The sequence below is a fragment of the Physeter macrocephalus genome, chromosome 2 (assembly GCF_002837175.3).
Source record: "Physeter macrocephalus isolate SW-GA chromosome 2, ASM283717v5, whole genome shotgun sequence".
In the NCBI taxonomy this organism is placed as follows: Eukaryota; Metazoa; Chordata; class Mammalia; order Artiodactyla; family Physeteridae; genus Physeter; species Physeter macrocephalus.
The window spans coordinates 19,724,663-19,741,370 of NC_041215.1; the positions used below are offsets into that span (position 1 = coordinate 19,724,663).

At 42.6% G+C, this 16,708-nt stretch overlaps 1 protein-coding gene and 1 long non-coding RNA gene across 2 annotated transcripts in view; one reads left to right on the forward strand and one right to left on the reverse strand.

Moving 5' to 3' along the window:
- Positions 1-5,178, reverse strand: part of ZNF557 (zinc finger protein 557) — an 11,167-nt gene extending 5,989 nt beyond the window's left edge. The window contains 6 exon segments of the mRNA XM_055081138.1: positions 298-436; positions 1,063-1,090; positions 1,092-1,149; positions 1,746-1,871; positions 4,126-4,217; positions 5,104-5,178. Of these exon segments, the coding sequence (XP_054937113.1) occupies positions 298-436; positions 1,063-1,090; positions 1,092-1,149; positions 1,746-1,776 (256 nt within the window). The 5' untranslated portion in view covers positions 1,777-1,871; positions 4,126-4,217; positions 5,104-5,178.
- Positions 1-8,869, forward strand: part of LOC129391650 (uncharacterized) — a 20,571-nt gene extending 11,702 nt beyond the window's left edge. Inside the window, exon 3 of the long non-coding RNA XR_008616206.1 lies at positions 8,664-8,869. This is a non-coding gene — a long non-coding RNA (uncharacterized lncRNA). The remainder of the gene's footprint in view (positions 1-8,663) is intronic.
- The last annotated feature ends 7,839 nt before the right edge of the window (positions 8,870-16,708 follow it).

The window sequence follows — 16,708 nt, forward strand, 5'->3', positions numbered from 1 at the left end:
GCGGAGCGGCTGGGCCCGTGAGCCATGGCCGCTGAGCCTGCGCGTCCGGAGCCTGTGCTCCGCAACGGGAGAGGCCACAACAGTGAGAGGCCCGCATACCGCAATAAAAAAAAAATGTTCTGGAATTAGATAGTAGTGATGGTTGCCCAACACTGTGACATTACTAAAAGTCACTGAATTGTACATTTAAAAATAGTAAAATGGTGAATTTTTCTGATCTGTTAATGTTATTTGAATTTTTTTTTAAGTCTTGTTACCTGATTCATTAAATATATGCAGGAATGATGTTAGGCTTACAGAGTGGTGCCAGGTTCCTGCAGTTCTCCAGCACCACATCTCTATACAGTGTTCTGTGAGAAGGGTCCAACAGTGCCCACTCTTCCTGGGTATCTTCCTGGGTAAACTGTACGGCCACATCCTTGAAGGTCACAAAGTCCTAAACCATCACTAACATCATGGCTAGCCAAGGACCACCTTCAGCAAAGTTGAGAGGAAAAGGGCCGAGGATGACAGAACTAGGGATGAGAAACCCAAAGCAGAAGTTGTGCAGACTGGGCTCTAAGCTCTGCTCGCGTTTGCTTCTCAGCTCAGCCCTCAGCGCTCATCTCCTGTCTACCTATGCCCACTCCCAAGGTTCAATGCATCTCTAACATGCAGGTGATTGTCATTTCCTTTGAGAAAAAAAATGTGTGAGCTCCTGCAATCTTATTTCCCTCAATCTTCAAGTTTGAGCATAGGCCTAGGATACTGTCAAAATCAGAGAAACACTTGGTAAATGAATGAATGATTTCTCAATGGTCATCATCAATTTCTTGAGTTTAGGACACAGTCATGTCTTTGCTTCAAAACTCTCAGCGGAACATGGTGTAGACAGTGACCCTGGAGGAGGCTCTACATTGCAGTAAATGCTGACATATGCTTACACTGTTTGGGTTGCCCCAAACCCTCCGTCAAGATGCCCGAAGACCTGATTTGGCTCTGATGCTGCAGGTCATTGAAGGATAACAAGGCCAACTTCTGGTCAAAGGAATAATGATTTGGAAACAGGAATATCTGACTCACCTGTAACCAGTTTGTCAGGAAGCCATTACAACCCTTCCTCCTCTGTGCATCCTTTCTGGTGAGAGGCTGGGTACGGGGAAGACTGAGCTGGAGAAGAAGAAATGTCCCAAGAATCCAGGCTTGCCCCCTGTTCTCACACTCACAAATCTGGAGGCTCCCTCACCTACTTGTGACTGACTTTATCCCCAACACACAAACACACACACACACACACACACACACACACACACACACAGAGCTTTCATAAGAAACCAGAGCACAGCCCTGCCTCACCCACAGCCAGAGAGAGGGCCAAGCGTCTTAACGCACTCAAGGAAGAGATAATCATTCCCATTTCACAGATGAAGAAACTGAAGTTTGAGGGATATCATTGTTATTTTATCAAGTTTATAGAAAGACTTATACAGGAAAGACTTATATATAGAAAAACTTATATATAGAAAGACTTCAGGACTTATACAGGTACAATTCAAAAGCTTCTGCATATTCACCACCAAGGTGACATCTCCACAGACACTCAAATCACCACGAAGTCCCAAAGCCCTGAATCACATAATCAGGTACCAGAGACCTCAGGGCTCCTGAGTCTCCACTCCTACCTCACCTGCTCAGCCTCCTCCCCTGCATGTGCTCTGTGGTGCAGGGGCCTTAAACTCCCGGGCTGTGAGGATCCCACAACTCACCACAAGTGGGAGACACAACCATGGTCGCCATCCTGTGATTCAGACAGTAAGTTTTCCCGAACAACAGGAAGCAGAAGAAGGAGGACGCTCCTCCTCTTATCCCCACGATGCACTCAGGACAGGGCTCTGGAATAAACGGGAAAATATGAAGTCTTCACAGCCTCTCTTCCTCTCCAGTTCACTGAGGATGAAATGCATCTGCCTCTGCCCACAATGGTGGATACTGCTCCATCCACCTTAAAACCTCACCTGTGCTGAGTCTCAGGCCACATTCTTCCCATCTACGTGCTTGTCACAAACACATTCCCAGCTACAATCCCTCATTTGTTTGTTTTGAGTGACTAAGGTTTGGGATAATTTTTCATGCAGCAATAGATAATGAATACATCCTCACTTTTAGTAGATGATCCTGCATCTCAAACCAGGGCTTGAACCCGTGTCCCCTGCATTGGCAGGTGGCTTCTTAACCACTGTGCCACCACGGAAGTCCCTCAATGCAGTATTTTTAGTAGTGAAATAAATCTATCCTAAGAGCAGTTTTCTTTCCAGTTACCACCCAGTCTCTCTCCCTCATCAGCCAAAGTTTTTTTTCACTCTCATTTTCTCCCCTACTGCTCACTCAATACAGTACATTCTGGTTTTCTGGTTTCTACCAATATCAATCCAAGGACAATGTCCTTGGTAGACTCCCTGGTGATATTATTCTAGTAACACAGATGCAGACTGCAACTACACTGATACTATTTCTTATCTATCAGATCAAGAAAAATCCTTTATTGAAAAGTCTGTCTGGAAAGGCACTCTCATACCCAGCTGGGGTACAACTCCTAGAGAAGGAAATTTGTCACCATCAAGAAAAACTGCAAAATCTTTTACTTTTTTCTCCATCAATACCACTTCTAGGACTTTATCTCATAGAAACAGAGATAGTAAAAGACACGTGTAAGACTATTTAATGTGGCATTATTTATAATAGCAAATGACTAGAAATGACACAAATGACCATCAATAGGGAACTGGTGGAATAAACTATGGGATATCCACATAATAAAGAATCATGTGACCATTAAAAAATAAGCATATCTCTAGGTATTCACAGAGATAATTTTCCCCAGTAAATATAAGGGGGGAAAATCAAGGTACAAAACACTGTATGGAATGTTTCCTTTTTATAAGAAGGGAAAGGCCAGGAGCTCTCTCTTTCTCACACACACACACACACCCACCCCTACCTGCTTATACAGGTATATGCAAAAGACATGCTGAGAGGATAAAACAAACGTATGTAAATGGTAACCAATAAGGGAAGAAGAATAACTGAGGAGACAGGAACTGAATCTAGACTTCCCTGAACATGCTTTTTTATATGTTTTTGACTTTGTAACTATATTTTAAAAATAGGGGCTTCCCTGGTGGCGCAGTGGTTGCGCGTCCGCCTGCCGATGCAGGGGAACCGGGTTCGCGCCCCGGTCCGGGAGGATCCCACATGCCGCGGAGCGGCTGGGCCCGTGAGCCATGGCCGCCGGGCCTGCGCGTCCGGAGCCTGTGCTCCGCAACGGGAGGGGCCACAACAGTGAGAGGCCCGCGTACCGAAGGAAAAAAAAAAAAAAATACAACTGCAGTCCTCAAAACTGAAAACAAATATCTAAATGAGCCTAATTGCACATCAACTTAGAAACAGGATTACACCACAGTTTGAAAAAGAATGCTTTCACCTGACGTTCAAACAAAGCACATTGCTAATTCAGCCAGTTTCCTACTGATGAACATGTGAGTTGCTTCTCATCTTTTGCTGCTGCAAGTAATACTCCCATGAATAAACTCGTGTGTATATGTTGTTTTGTACTTTGGGAGGTCTGTGTTCAGAGTATCTTTCCAGAAGTGAGACTGCCAGGTAAGAACAGCAAACTTTCTGAGTGTAATTTGTTATATATACTGAGGGAAACCATCAGTAACTAAATAAATTAATGTTATTAGGAACCGATATGTTTAATATAACATATGAGGGATTAATATAAAATCAAAGAAGAAAAAAACCACTGTGAAGTTAAATTTGAATTAGAAATATCATCTTAAACTCATGATTAAAAAATATATATATATATATATCTCCTAGCTACTGTATCCAGTGAGAGGTCCTAGAAGCAATGACACTCCATCTGCCCCGACCCTCACCCCATTTAAGGGACCAGCTTGCACGCCCTCCATCCCGCTCTGGGAGCGAGCAAGGGAACTGCTTACTTGTTTTGGCTCCCCTGAGTCCCAATAAAGCCTAGCCTCAATTCCTCGTCTGACCTCTTATCGATTTCTATTGATTAAAGAGTCCAAGGGCCCTGGTCGGCAACAGAACCTGTCGTTATAAGTTGCACACAATACTCACCCGGTCACATAGAAAACCACAGAGCAGCGAGGACAGGTAGAACCTGAGGCTATTTTCAAAACAAGCTTGAGCTCCAGAGATGAGTTTCTTGTCTGGGAAAAAAAAAGTACAAATATTGCTTTTGAGGCTTTTAATAGCGAGTAATACAGTTATTGGATAGAAAGGCACCCCCCCCCATTCACCTTTTGTGTGTGTATTTACTGATTTAACTGTTGACCATGGCTGGGTTTTCCTGAAGCCTAACCAGCCGTTTGCTCCCCAAGTGGAGAAGAGAGCTTCACATTGTGTGCATTTGACTTGCTCAACTCATTTGGCTGCCCAGAGACTTTATGGCGACTCCGGACACTTTAAACATAGCTTGTCACTCTGGGACCCTATACGTGACTCAGCTGAATTGCAAACAATTTCCACTGTTCATTCAGGACTTCGGAGCATTTAAGGCTCTTGAGCTGGGTCTCCCAACCTGGGCGCTGCTGACAATTGGGGCTGGAAAATTCCTTGTCGTGGGGGCCGTCCTGTGCACTGTGGGAGGTTGAACATCATCCCTGGCCACCACGCCCTCTCTCCTTCCCAGTTTGCGACAACCCAAAGCATCTCCAGACATGGCCAAAAGTACCCTGGGGTAGGGATGGGGAGCAGAATGGCCCATAGGTGAGGGTGATGCGGGGGACTCTCTGAGGAGGTGGCAGCGCGTCCTGAGCTGGTTGAAAACAGCAGCTTCTCCAACCTGAGGGAACGACCTGAGGCCCCAGCGGAGGTATGGGGGCTCCGGAGCCGGTGACTGGGGGCTGCGCGCGGCCCATGCCCCCCACCACCACCCCGGACTCCTATCAGAACCCTCTGTCCGCCCGCCCGCCGCTCACGGAGTCCTGCCCGCCATTCGGGCTTCGGCTAGGACATCCCGACAACAGGAGACCAGCCGCCCTTGTCTAGACTCCAAGCTCCTACCCCCGCGCCGGCCCCGCCCCTGGCCCCTACCCCGACGCCACCGCACTTCTGCTTCCGGTCTCGGTTCTCTCTTGAGTGTGCTGGCGGGGGCGGCTTCCGCGCATCCCAGCCGCTGGGCGAGCCCTTTTAGTTTGCTTAGTTTGTACAAGGTTGGGCCGTGGGCTGGGTCAGCTGTGGGGTGGGATCCACCCGGGAGTGACTAGGCTGAAGAGGGGCGCCGTGGGTGGGGACCAGGCTGTGGGTGGCCCCCGGTCCGATGGGCGTGGCTCTCCAGGGGCGGAGCTGGGAGCGGGTGGCAAGTTTGCGAGACGAATGTGTGGCAAGGATAAGGCTAGGGTGGAGTGTGGGATGGGATGGGGCTCATTTCTACATGGAAGGTAGAAGGAGGGAAACTTACACCGTGCAAACACTGATTTTTAAAAAAGCCAGTGTCTATACTAATGTCAAATAAAGTGGTTTACCGATCAAAGAAAATTACTAGTGACTAAGAGGGATGATGTACCGTGAAAAAAGGGTCAATCCATCAAGAAGACAGTAATTGCAACAGAACGTCAGTATACACGTATTAAAAACTAATATTACTGAAAGGAGAAATAGACAAATCCAAAATTACATTTGGGAACTTCCACACCTCCTCTCAACATCTCCCTCCACAATTGATAGTATTATTAGAGAAAGCAAGAATAGACAAGTACCGAACAATGCCATTACAGAACAGTATCAATTGACTTTTTTTTTTGTTGTTGATGTGGACCATTTTTAAAGTCTTTACTGAATTTATTACAATGTTGCTTCTGTTTTATGTTTTGGTTTTTTGGCTGCGAGGCATGTGGGATCTTAGCTCCCCCACCAGGGATGGAACCCACATCCCCTGCACTGGAAGGCGAAGCCTTAATCACTGGACTGCCAGGGAAGTCCCTCAATTGACTTTTGTAAGCCACTCAATTGACGTTTGTAGGACACGTCACCCAACATCACACATTCTAATCAAGCACCCATGGAGTATTCACTAAGATAGATCATATTCTGGGTCATGAAATAAACTTCAATAAATTTAGAAGAATTGAAATCATACAGAGTATGTTCTCTGACCGTATCTCAAATTAATTTTGTTTGCAAAATCACCAAACAATTGGAAATCTACACATTTGTAAATAATCCATGGTTCAGATAGGAACTCTCAAAGGAAATAAAAATAAATAGAACCAAATGAAAATGAAAATACATGTCAAAATTGTTGAGATGCAGCTAAAACAGTGACGAGAAAAATTTACAATACTAAATATGTATATGAGAAAACAAGAAATGTCTCAAATCAGTAATCAAAACTCCCACCTCAAGAAATTAGAAAAAGAGCACTATAAACACAAAGTAAGCCAAAGAACAAAAATCAGTGACCTCGAAAACAAATACAATTTATATGGACATAAAAAGGATCAAGAATATCCAAGGTGTTCTTAAAGAAGAAGTAGCGTGGAGAATGTATACTGCCAGATAGCGACTTACCATAAAACTGCAATAGTTTAGAGTGTGTGCCTTTGTGCAAAGATAAAAAAGATGGAACAGAATAAAGAGTCTGCAAATACACATGCTGATAAATGGAACTCTGGCTTATGTCAAAGATGCCACTGCAGAGAAGTAGACAGAGGACAGTCCTTTTAATCAGTAGTGCTCCATAACTAGATACTTATATTAAAAGAAGCATAACTCCTAGTTCACAATATGCATAAAAAATCAATTCACAGTGGATTTAAGATCTAAAGGTAGAAGGTAAAACAACAAAACCTTAGAAGATGTCCAATATCTCCATTGTGGGAGGCAAAATTTAAAAAATTTTTTTAAACAGGGAATCAAAAGAACTAACCATGAAAGAAAAGTACCAAACATTTATTTTATTTTTTCCCACAATATATATATTTTAAATAAATAAATTTATTTATTTATTTACTTTTGGCTGAGTTGGGTCTTTGTTGCTGGGCTCGGGCTTTCTCTAGTTGCGGCGAGCAGGGGCTGCTCTTTGTTGCGGTGGGCAGGCTTCTCACTGCCGTGGCGTCTCTTGTTGTGGAGCACGGGCTCTAGGCACGCGGGCTCAGTAGTTGTGGCTCACGGGCTCCAGAGCGCAGGCTCAGCAGTTGTGGCACACGGGCCTAGTTCCTCCGCGGCATGTGGGATCTTCCCGGACTGGGGCTCGAACCCGTGTCCCCTGCACCGGCAGGCGGATTCTTAACCACTGCGCCACCGGGGAAGCCCCTCCACAATATTTTAAATTTAATAAATTAAAAGGCAAAGACTAACTGTATCTCACAATCTTAATAGGTTTGGTGGAAACCCCCCTGGTGGTGGCTGGATTAGAAACATCAAGAGACCCAGCTTTCTTCTCCTTCTGGGATCCCTATTTTGTGTAGATAGGCATGCTTTATATTACCCATAAGTCTCTTATATTGCTTTCATTTTAAAAAAAAATTTAGCTTTCTGTCTGCTGCTTTGATTGGGTGAAAGGGAGGTGGGGAAGGGAAGGATTGGGAGTTTGGGATTAGCAGACACAAACTATTGTATATAAGATGGATAAACAATAAGGTCCTACTGTACAGCACAGGGAACTATATTCAATATCCTGTGATAAACTGTAATGGAAAAGACTATGAAAAAGAATATATATACTGTATGTATAACTGAATCATTTTGCTGTACAGCAGAAATTAACACAACAATGTAAATCAACTTAAATTGAATAAAATTTTAAAAAAGAGAGAGAGAGACCCAGCTTTGCCTGTCTCTGCAGGCCTGGCCTACGGCGGGCTCAGTCTTGCCATGGTCAGAGTTTCCAATTTCCCAGAAGTACCAAACATTTAAAGGTGAATAAAATAAAGAGGCTACAATATAGGAGTTCCAGGGAGACATACGTGAGATAGGAATAATACAGAGAAATGCGAGAAATAAAAACACTCAGAAAGTAGAGTCTTAAAGGCACAGCTGTCAGTTGGACAGTGAAGTAAATGCTGCACAGTGAAGTAAAATGAGGATAAAAAAAACTGTTGAATTTGGCTTAATAGAAATTGTCGACATCCTTGACAGCACGGATTGGGCGGTGTAGTTGGAACAGACCTGATTTCAGTGGGTTGAGGCAAGAATGGGGCCTGGGGGACAGGAATATTTGAACACTAACAATCCTTGCAAATGTTTGCCTTGAAGATTAGCAGAGAAATGGGAAAACAGCTATGGAGAAAGGCTTTGGGTTTAGGAAAGACAGATTTATTTTATTTTTTTGGCAGGGGGTCCCAAGGAGGATGAGTCCAGGGAAGTGTTTATTATTATTATCATCATTATTGTTCTATTATTGCATTAAATTATGAGACTCAAGGTATGTGGCATTAGAAATACACTGGATTGAGAGAAACCTATGCATAAACAAATAACAACTAAACAACATAATAAGGCGTCTGTACTTAAAAATCACTATGGGGGCTTCCCTGGCGCAGTGGTTATTTTTATTAATTAATTTTATTTTAAATTTTTTTATTAATTAATTTAATTTTATTTTTTATATATTAATTTTATTTTATTATTTATTGTCCGCCTGCCAATGCAAGAGACACGGGTTCGAGCCCTGGCCGGGGGAGATCCCACATGCCGCAGAGCAACTAAGCCCATGCGCCACAACTGCTGAGCCTGCGCGCCTAGAGCCCGTGCTCTGCAACAAGAGAAGCCACAACAATGAGAAGCCCGCGCACTGCAACGAAGAGTAGCCCCCGCTCGCCGCAACTAGAGAAAGCCCGTGCACACCAACGAAGACCCAACACAGCCAGAAAAATAAAAAATAAAAACAAATAAATTAATTTTAAAAAATCACTATGGGATTATTATTATTTTCAAGAGAGATGACCTCTAGTGAATTCACACACGTCTTTGCTGCCTTTAAAGAGTTCCTCCCCTCATACAGCAAAATCAAACAAACTACAAAGCAATAGCAACCTACTTTTTTTGAACCTGTTTCCCATGCTTGCGGTGTAGGACAGAAGGGCACCACGGCCCTGGAGTCACTGACATCAGGTAGTAGCCATAATGGTCTTCGAGAGATCTCAAGGGGAAGGTGACCTCAAGTTGGTGGTTTCCTGGCCCCCAATGTCCCTTTCCGTGTTTCATCGGGAAGTCGCAGGCTCCATGTCTAGTTAGGCGCCTAGAGCCCGTGCTCTGCAACAAGAGAAGCCACAACAATGAGAAGCCCGCGCACTGCAACGAAGAGTAGCCCCCGCTCGCCGCAACTAGAGAAAGCCCGTGCACACCAACGAAGACCCAACACAGCCAGAAAAATAAAAAATAAAAACAAATAAATTAATTTTAAAAAATCACTATGGGATTATTATTATTTTCAAGAGAGATGACCTCTAGTGAATTCACACACGTCTTTGCTGCCTTTAAAGAGTTCCTCCCCTCATACAGCAAAATCAAACAAACTACAAAGCAATAGCAACCTACTTTTTTTGAACCTGTTTCCCATGCTTGCGGTGTAGGACAGAAGGGCACCACGGCCCTGGAGTCACTGACATCAGGTAGTAGCCATAATGGTCTTCGAGAGATCTCAAGGGGAAGGTGACCTCAAGTTGGTGGTTTCCTGGCCCCCAATGTCCCTTTCCGTGTTTCATCGGGAAGTCGCAGGCTCCATGTCTAGTTAGAGGTGTCATGCATTCTATTCCTAATTTTCTGGTTGTTAAACCCTCTTCCTTGTGCACTCAGAGAATATCTTGGGAAATGGGTTCAGAAAGCAAAGCACAATCTTTTTTTTTTTTACATAACATCCCTTTACAGAAGTTAACGCTTGGAAAGAGGGCTAAAGAACTAGAGGGAGACTTTTGTAGTCGAGGAAAGTCTGCTTCCTAAATGGAAAATGTTCTGCCTCTTCTTACTGGTTATATTTATGTGGATACCATGGACCAGTTGATGTTTGGGGAAGTTGGAGGAAGGAGGAGCAGGGCAGCTGCTAGGTTTGAAGACTTTGGGCAAAGTGGTTGAATTATTGTGAGATTTAGAGAAACTGAGAGGAATGAGTATTTACTGATGAACTGTAAGCCTCTGCTAAATAATGTAACTATCCATTTCATTTAATATAATCTTTAAAACAAAATACGAGGTTTACAGATATGGAAACTAAGGACTTACAAGAAATCACCTGAATACCTCATTGTTCCACGATCGCTAAGTGACAAAGTTGGAGTTCGAATTCAGTCCTTTTGATGCTAGAGGACTTTCCACCCCACAGCAACAATGCCTTGGGCAGTGGGTAACACACACAGGCATACCACTGAGATATTGTGTGTTCAGTTCCAGATAACTGCAATAAAGCAAGTCATGTAAATTTTTTGGTTATAGGAGAGACAGATTTTATAATTATTTTAACATCTTTATTGGAGTATAATTGCTTTACAATGGTGTGTTAGTTTCTGCTTTATAACAAAGTGAATCAGCTATACATATACATATATCCCCATATCTCCTCCCTCTTGCGTCTCCCTCCCACCCTCCCTATCCCACCCCTCTCGGTGGACACAAAGCACCGAGCTGATCTCCCTGTGCTATGCGGCTGCTTCCCACTAGCTATCTATTTTACATTTGAGAGTATATATAAGTCCATGCCACTCTCTCACTTCGTCCTAGCTTACCGTTCCCTGTCCCCATGTCCTCAAGTCCATTCTCTGCATCTGCAAGGAAAGACAGATTTTAAATGGAAGATACTGGAACAGGTAGTCATTTGGTGCTGGAGTCTGCTGAGTCATAAACTGGTCATCGACTTTGGCACAAGACATAGGTTTAGGGAGTAGGATAGAGGTAAACTTATGTGAATTTAGACTTTATCACTTGCCAAACTGATTCAAAATGGGGTAATGGATGGCTATTTCTTGGACTGTTTGTGAGTCCCGTTCTTTAGACAATGGTCAGAGATGTGGGTCATAAAATATTCTTGATTTACCCAAGACATGGTCAGTGACCTCCTTGGGCACCCCAGATATCATGCTGGGAAGTTTCTTTGCTAAAAGCTATTTCTGATGTCTTGTTCTTATGGATGTAACACCTCTCAGTTAACTGCAAGAAGCAGAATGTTCGCCTCAGGGAGAAAGAATCCAGTCTCAGGATGGGGTGGTCCCCAGAGCCTTGCTGTTCCCCGGTCGAGGTGGTCCCCAGAGCCTTGCTGTTCCCCAGTCCTGATGAAATCACTGGTGTCTGTAGTGGAAGATGTTGCCCAAATATGTTTTTCATGTGTGCTTTTACCAGGGCAAAACTGTGACATTTTACATGTAAGTGTGTGTGTGTGTGTATGTGTGTGTGTGTGTAATCTATATGAGTTTCTCTATATAAGATCATGTGATCTGTGAACAGAGATAATGTTACTCTTCCTTGAAATGTGGATGCCTTTTATCTCTTTTTCTTGCCTAATTGCTCTGGAAAAAGGGCAACTACTTTTATCTGCTAAAGTATTTTATGTTTTTCTGGAAAACCGTATTTAGATATAAATGGTTGTCTTATTATTTTTCAAAAAGTTGTATTTTAATAATCTTACAATTGATATGCAGTTTCTCACCAGAGTTTCAAAGTTCTTAGTTTCATATTAAGGATCTTTTAAATTATACCACCCAAGGGTCGATCATTTCAACCTTAGTTTGCACAGCTAAGTAAGAGTAGCAAAGGATACCACTTGGCAAAATAATGCTATCTTCATACTTATGGTATTTAACTAAAGCCTAACTTATGTTGAATACCGAATCTTATCTACCCAATCTGTGAATTTCAAGTCATGTACTTCTAAAAATAATTGAAAATTGCACTGAGAACCTGAGAAAACCTGACGGGTAACTTAACTTTTTGTATAATGTTCACATTTGTTCTCCCCACTCACTCTTTTTTTGGGAAGAGACATTGTTTAGACCTAAAACATGCACTTAATATTTATCTCCACCAGCATCAGCAGGAATCACTGCTTTTAGGGTGTTATGAGATGCCCAATGCCCTCTATGTTCAGTGAAAAAAATATTTTGAAGGCATTTATGTTCATTACCCAAAACTGAATTAAAGGCACAGGATTTTAAAGGCAAAAAGAAAGCAACAACAACAGCAATGAAAAAAAAAAACATTTGCAACAACATGGATAGACCAAGAGGAGATTATCCTAAATGAAATAAGCCAGACAAAGAAAGACAAATACTGTACAAAATCAGACAGTGGGCCTGATCTGGTCCATGGGCTGTAGTTTACCAGCCATAGATTTAAAGGATCCCAGAGGGAAAAGGAAGAATCTTTATATAAATTTGAAAATGTCCTCTAAAACATGGGTGGTTGTCAACCTGAATTGTCTGTGATGAAACAAAATTTATATTTTAAAGCAGCACAAGAAAATTTAAGAGTAAAATTTTCTCTCTCTGTCCATTGGGCCTCCTCCCTCCCCTTTTAATGTATGGTGTGCCTCTGCGTTATACATTAATCAGACTTTCTCAAAGGCGGGAATGGCTGCTCGACTGTAAAGATCTATTTTTCCCCTTCTTCTGATGCTAGTAATGTAATTTCTTAAAAGATTAGTGTTCTTTCCCAACTCGGGTCGTGGTGACTTGTTGCTTGGCTTTATATGTGCTTACCTGGACTATGTATCTTCGGAGAACGTTATGTAAAATGTCAGTATGTCGTTTTGAGCTATGATCCTTTGTGTTGAAAATATATATGACTTTGCTTTCAACTTCTAATGGGCAGAACAGTTCTCAGAGCTTTCTGAGAGTCTGTCTCCTGGGTTATAATCCTCAGGTTGGCTAGAACAAAATGTTCTATTTTTCCTTCTTACCTTGATGGTGAATTGAATTTTTGTCAACAGCCCCATCTGTAAAATGGAATAAATACATCGACTTCACAGGTTCTAATACAGGACCTGGTGCATAGAGTTGGTGCTCAGTAAGCAATAGTCTCTCCCACCCCCACTTATTCCCACCTATTTGTACTTTCCTCCTCATACACACACTCAATTTCATGGATATCTGAAAAACACATGTTGAATTGCCTGTGTGGAAAAAATCTTATAGAAACACAACTTATGCTAGACTCTCTTAACTATCCAAGTCCTTCTTATCATGTTCTTTGCATCTTGGACACTTTATTGACAAAAGTCAGTCTCTCAAAACCAATAGGATTATTTAAAAAAAAAACTTAAAATACTGACAACTGTGGACCAGTATGTACAGTTGATAAAGAGAACACTGAAAAACCATTTAAAAAGATGTGTGTTCTATAGTTAGATGAGGTTGAGATTCATTTGGAGCTGACTGTAGGTAGATACTTGTCAAATATCACTGAGTGCTCCTGAAGGTCACCACCCCCCACCCCCAAACCTTGGGCGGATGACAAGATGGGGCAGGGACATTGCAAAGTGATATCCCCACCATCTCCTCTTCCTGGGCCCCTGGGCACACAGGCAGACATTTCCCATGATCCATTTCAGATAGTCCGGGGCATGTGGCTGAATTCTAGTGGGCTGTTGGTGGCAATGATGTAAGCCTGGGACCTGTGTAATAGGGAAGAACAAATCTCATTCCATATTGCATCTGTCCCCTTTACTTTAACCTTTGTGCTCTGTTGCCTGTGCTTAGTCATGCTGAGTCTGCACCTTTTGTAAAAGAATGTTGCCTATAGCCTGAAATATACAGGATAGCCTATTCTGGAGGCTCTGACCTTTCAGAGTCCATTTATATAGAGATAAAAACTTGGAAAACAGAGAATAACATTTGTCTTGTTGGAGGTTTACGGGGACATCATGACCTGACCTACATGGACAGCTGCAAGAACAAAGGATTCCTACACGAAGAAGTTTGCAACAACTAACCATGCCCCTCCCTCACCTGCCCTTTAAAAGTGCTTTGCTGAAACCCTTTGGGAGCTTGGGGTTTTTTGGGCATGAGCCACCTATCTCCTTGCATGGCCGTGCAATAAACCTTTCCCTGCCCCAAACTCTGACGTTTCCATTTGTTTGGCCTCACTGTGAATCAGGCATACAAACGTGCATTCGGTAACACCTGCAGTTTTCCAGCTGTCTTCCCCTTCAGCTGCATCCAAGGGGGCTACATGTCAAAACAGTAAAGCCACAAAATTAAAGCTGATAAATCCCCAAGATTTACATAGAGAAGGGCCTCTTGATCCAAACTGGACTTTTTCAGAGCAAAGAGGTTAATCTTTTCTGTGTTAAGCCAGTGAAATGTAGGACATATTTGTTGCTGCATCATATTTTAGCCTATACTGACTAATCATCACTATATCCAAAGAGTGAAACAAACAGAAAGATTGAAGAAAATTTAAGTACACATAGTGAAATTGCTTCCAAATCACATTAATTTCTATTGTATTAAAAATCATCTTTTCTGTATTAATTCATTTATTCTACAAAGATATAATGAGCACCTATGATATACTAGGTGCTGGAAATACATGGATTTCTTCCTTTCTATTCATCAGCATTTAAATATCCTCAAACATTTGCTATCTTTTAAAAATTTTTTCTTTTATTGAAATATAGTTGATTTACAATGTTGTGTTAATTTTTGCTGTACAGCAAACATATATATACATTCTTTTTCATATTCTTTTCTACTATGGTTTATCACAGGGTATTGAATACAGTTCCCTGTGCTATACAGTGGGACCTTGTTGTTTATCTATTCTTTATATGATAGTTTGCATCTGCTAATCCCAAATTCCCAATCCATTCCTCTTCCACCACCACCCCCTTAGCAACCACAAGCCTGTCCTCTATGTCTGTGAGTCAAATATTTGCTATCTTAAAGGAAACAAGATAGTACTTATTTGATCTTCAACTTAAGTGGAATAGCATAATTTACACACACACTCTGCACACACATATCACATTCACATGACACTGCACACTTACTACCAACCTACCAAGTTGACTAGAGATATAGGCCCTATGAAGCCCCAGAGAAATCCCTGTTTGCCCCCAGATTTATTGAGATATAATTGACATATAACATTGTGCATGTTTAAGCTGTACATCGAGATGATTTGATATATGTATGTAATGTGAAATGATGACCACAAAAAGTCAGTTAACACATCCATCACCTTACAGTATGAGGGTGTGTGTTTTTGTGTGTGTGTGCTGTCAGGGTGGGGTGGATTGTGCCCCCTTGTGGGATGGCAGAGATTCTACCCATGGGAATTCACTCCCATCCACTCTTGTGGGCTTAGCTATCCTATCTTTTGTCCAGCCAGTGCAAAAGGAACATAACAATGCACCATATGTGATTTCAAATTTTTGAACAAACACATTAAAAAAAAACAGAAGATCAAATGCACTTTTATTTTCAAATGCACTTTTAAAACAATTTACTGAACTCAAGAAATCCAACCATATCAGTTGAATTGTCACCTACACCATGATGAATAAGATAAGTTCTCTCTAAACACAGTAGAAGAAGCAAATGTCCACTCTTCCAGAATGGTCTGTGCCCGTTCTTGATCATGGGGTTGGCCTGTGGGGACAATCCCCTTAGAAGAGACGTCTCTGGACCTTGGAGGGTGGCCTAGACTTGGACTCGGGGAGGGAGGCAGAGGTCTGAATGCAGAGCTGCTCCAGGACCCTAGACCAGGAGGTCCAGGCTGAATTCAGCCAGCAGAAGGCACATTCCTGGACTGGGCTTGGGCAGCCTCAGCAGTCCTGAGGGGCAGTGGGCCTGGGGAGAAGTTTGAGGGGGAGGATGCTCAAGGAAGAAGGGCTGATCACATGGACCTGATGGGCTGAGGGTCCCTTTGGGGGCTGGAGGCCTTGGAAAGCCTCCCACACCTCCAGACTCATTTTTGTACTCATCTCTGTTCAAAGGACAATACCCAGGCATGGGGATGCAGGAGAGGAGTGGTGGGGGTGGTGTCCTGGCTGGGAACAGATCTCCACCCCCAGCATGGCCCAGGGATTCACCTGGGCCAGCAGATGCAATTGTTTTAAAGGTATTTGTAAAATCCAAACAACTTAAAAGTTCTCCTTCACTGAGGTAACCCTACAGTCCTTTTAGTCTCTTGTTCCCACAGACCTGCTGGGGCTCCTCCAAGGTCTCCTCCCATTGACTGCACCCAAACTCATTGTCAGGATGGGAAATTATTCTATAACTGACCTCTAGAATATGCAGCTGATCAGCCTTCCTGGGTGTCTAGAGCATAAATCATCCTTTTCTGCTTGGCCTCAGTTTCATGGTCTCATTGTTTCCTCTGTGAAGTTGGGACACCTTTTTTTGAGCTTTCTCTTGAAAAACAAAATGAAATGTGACATTTGGACAAAATGTTGGACCAAGGCTGCTACCCATGGAGAATGTCACAGGTAATTTGGAAATTTTATTCTCCTTCTTTCCCTTGCGTAATGTGTCTCAAATTGTAAAGCTGTATCACAATCACTGGAGGGTTTTTATTTTTATTTTATTTTATTATTATTATTTTCTAACATCTTTATTGGGGTATAACTGTTTTACAATGGTGTGTTAGTTTCTGCTTTACAACAAAGTGAATCAGTTATACATATACATATGTTCCCATATCTCTTCCCTCTTGCGTCTCCCTCCCTCCCACCCTCCCTATCCCACCCCTCTAGGTGGACACAAAGCAC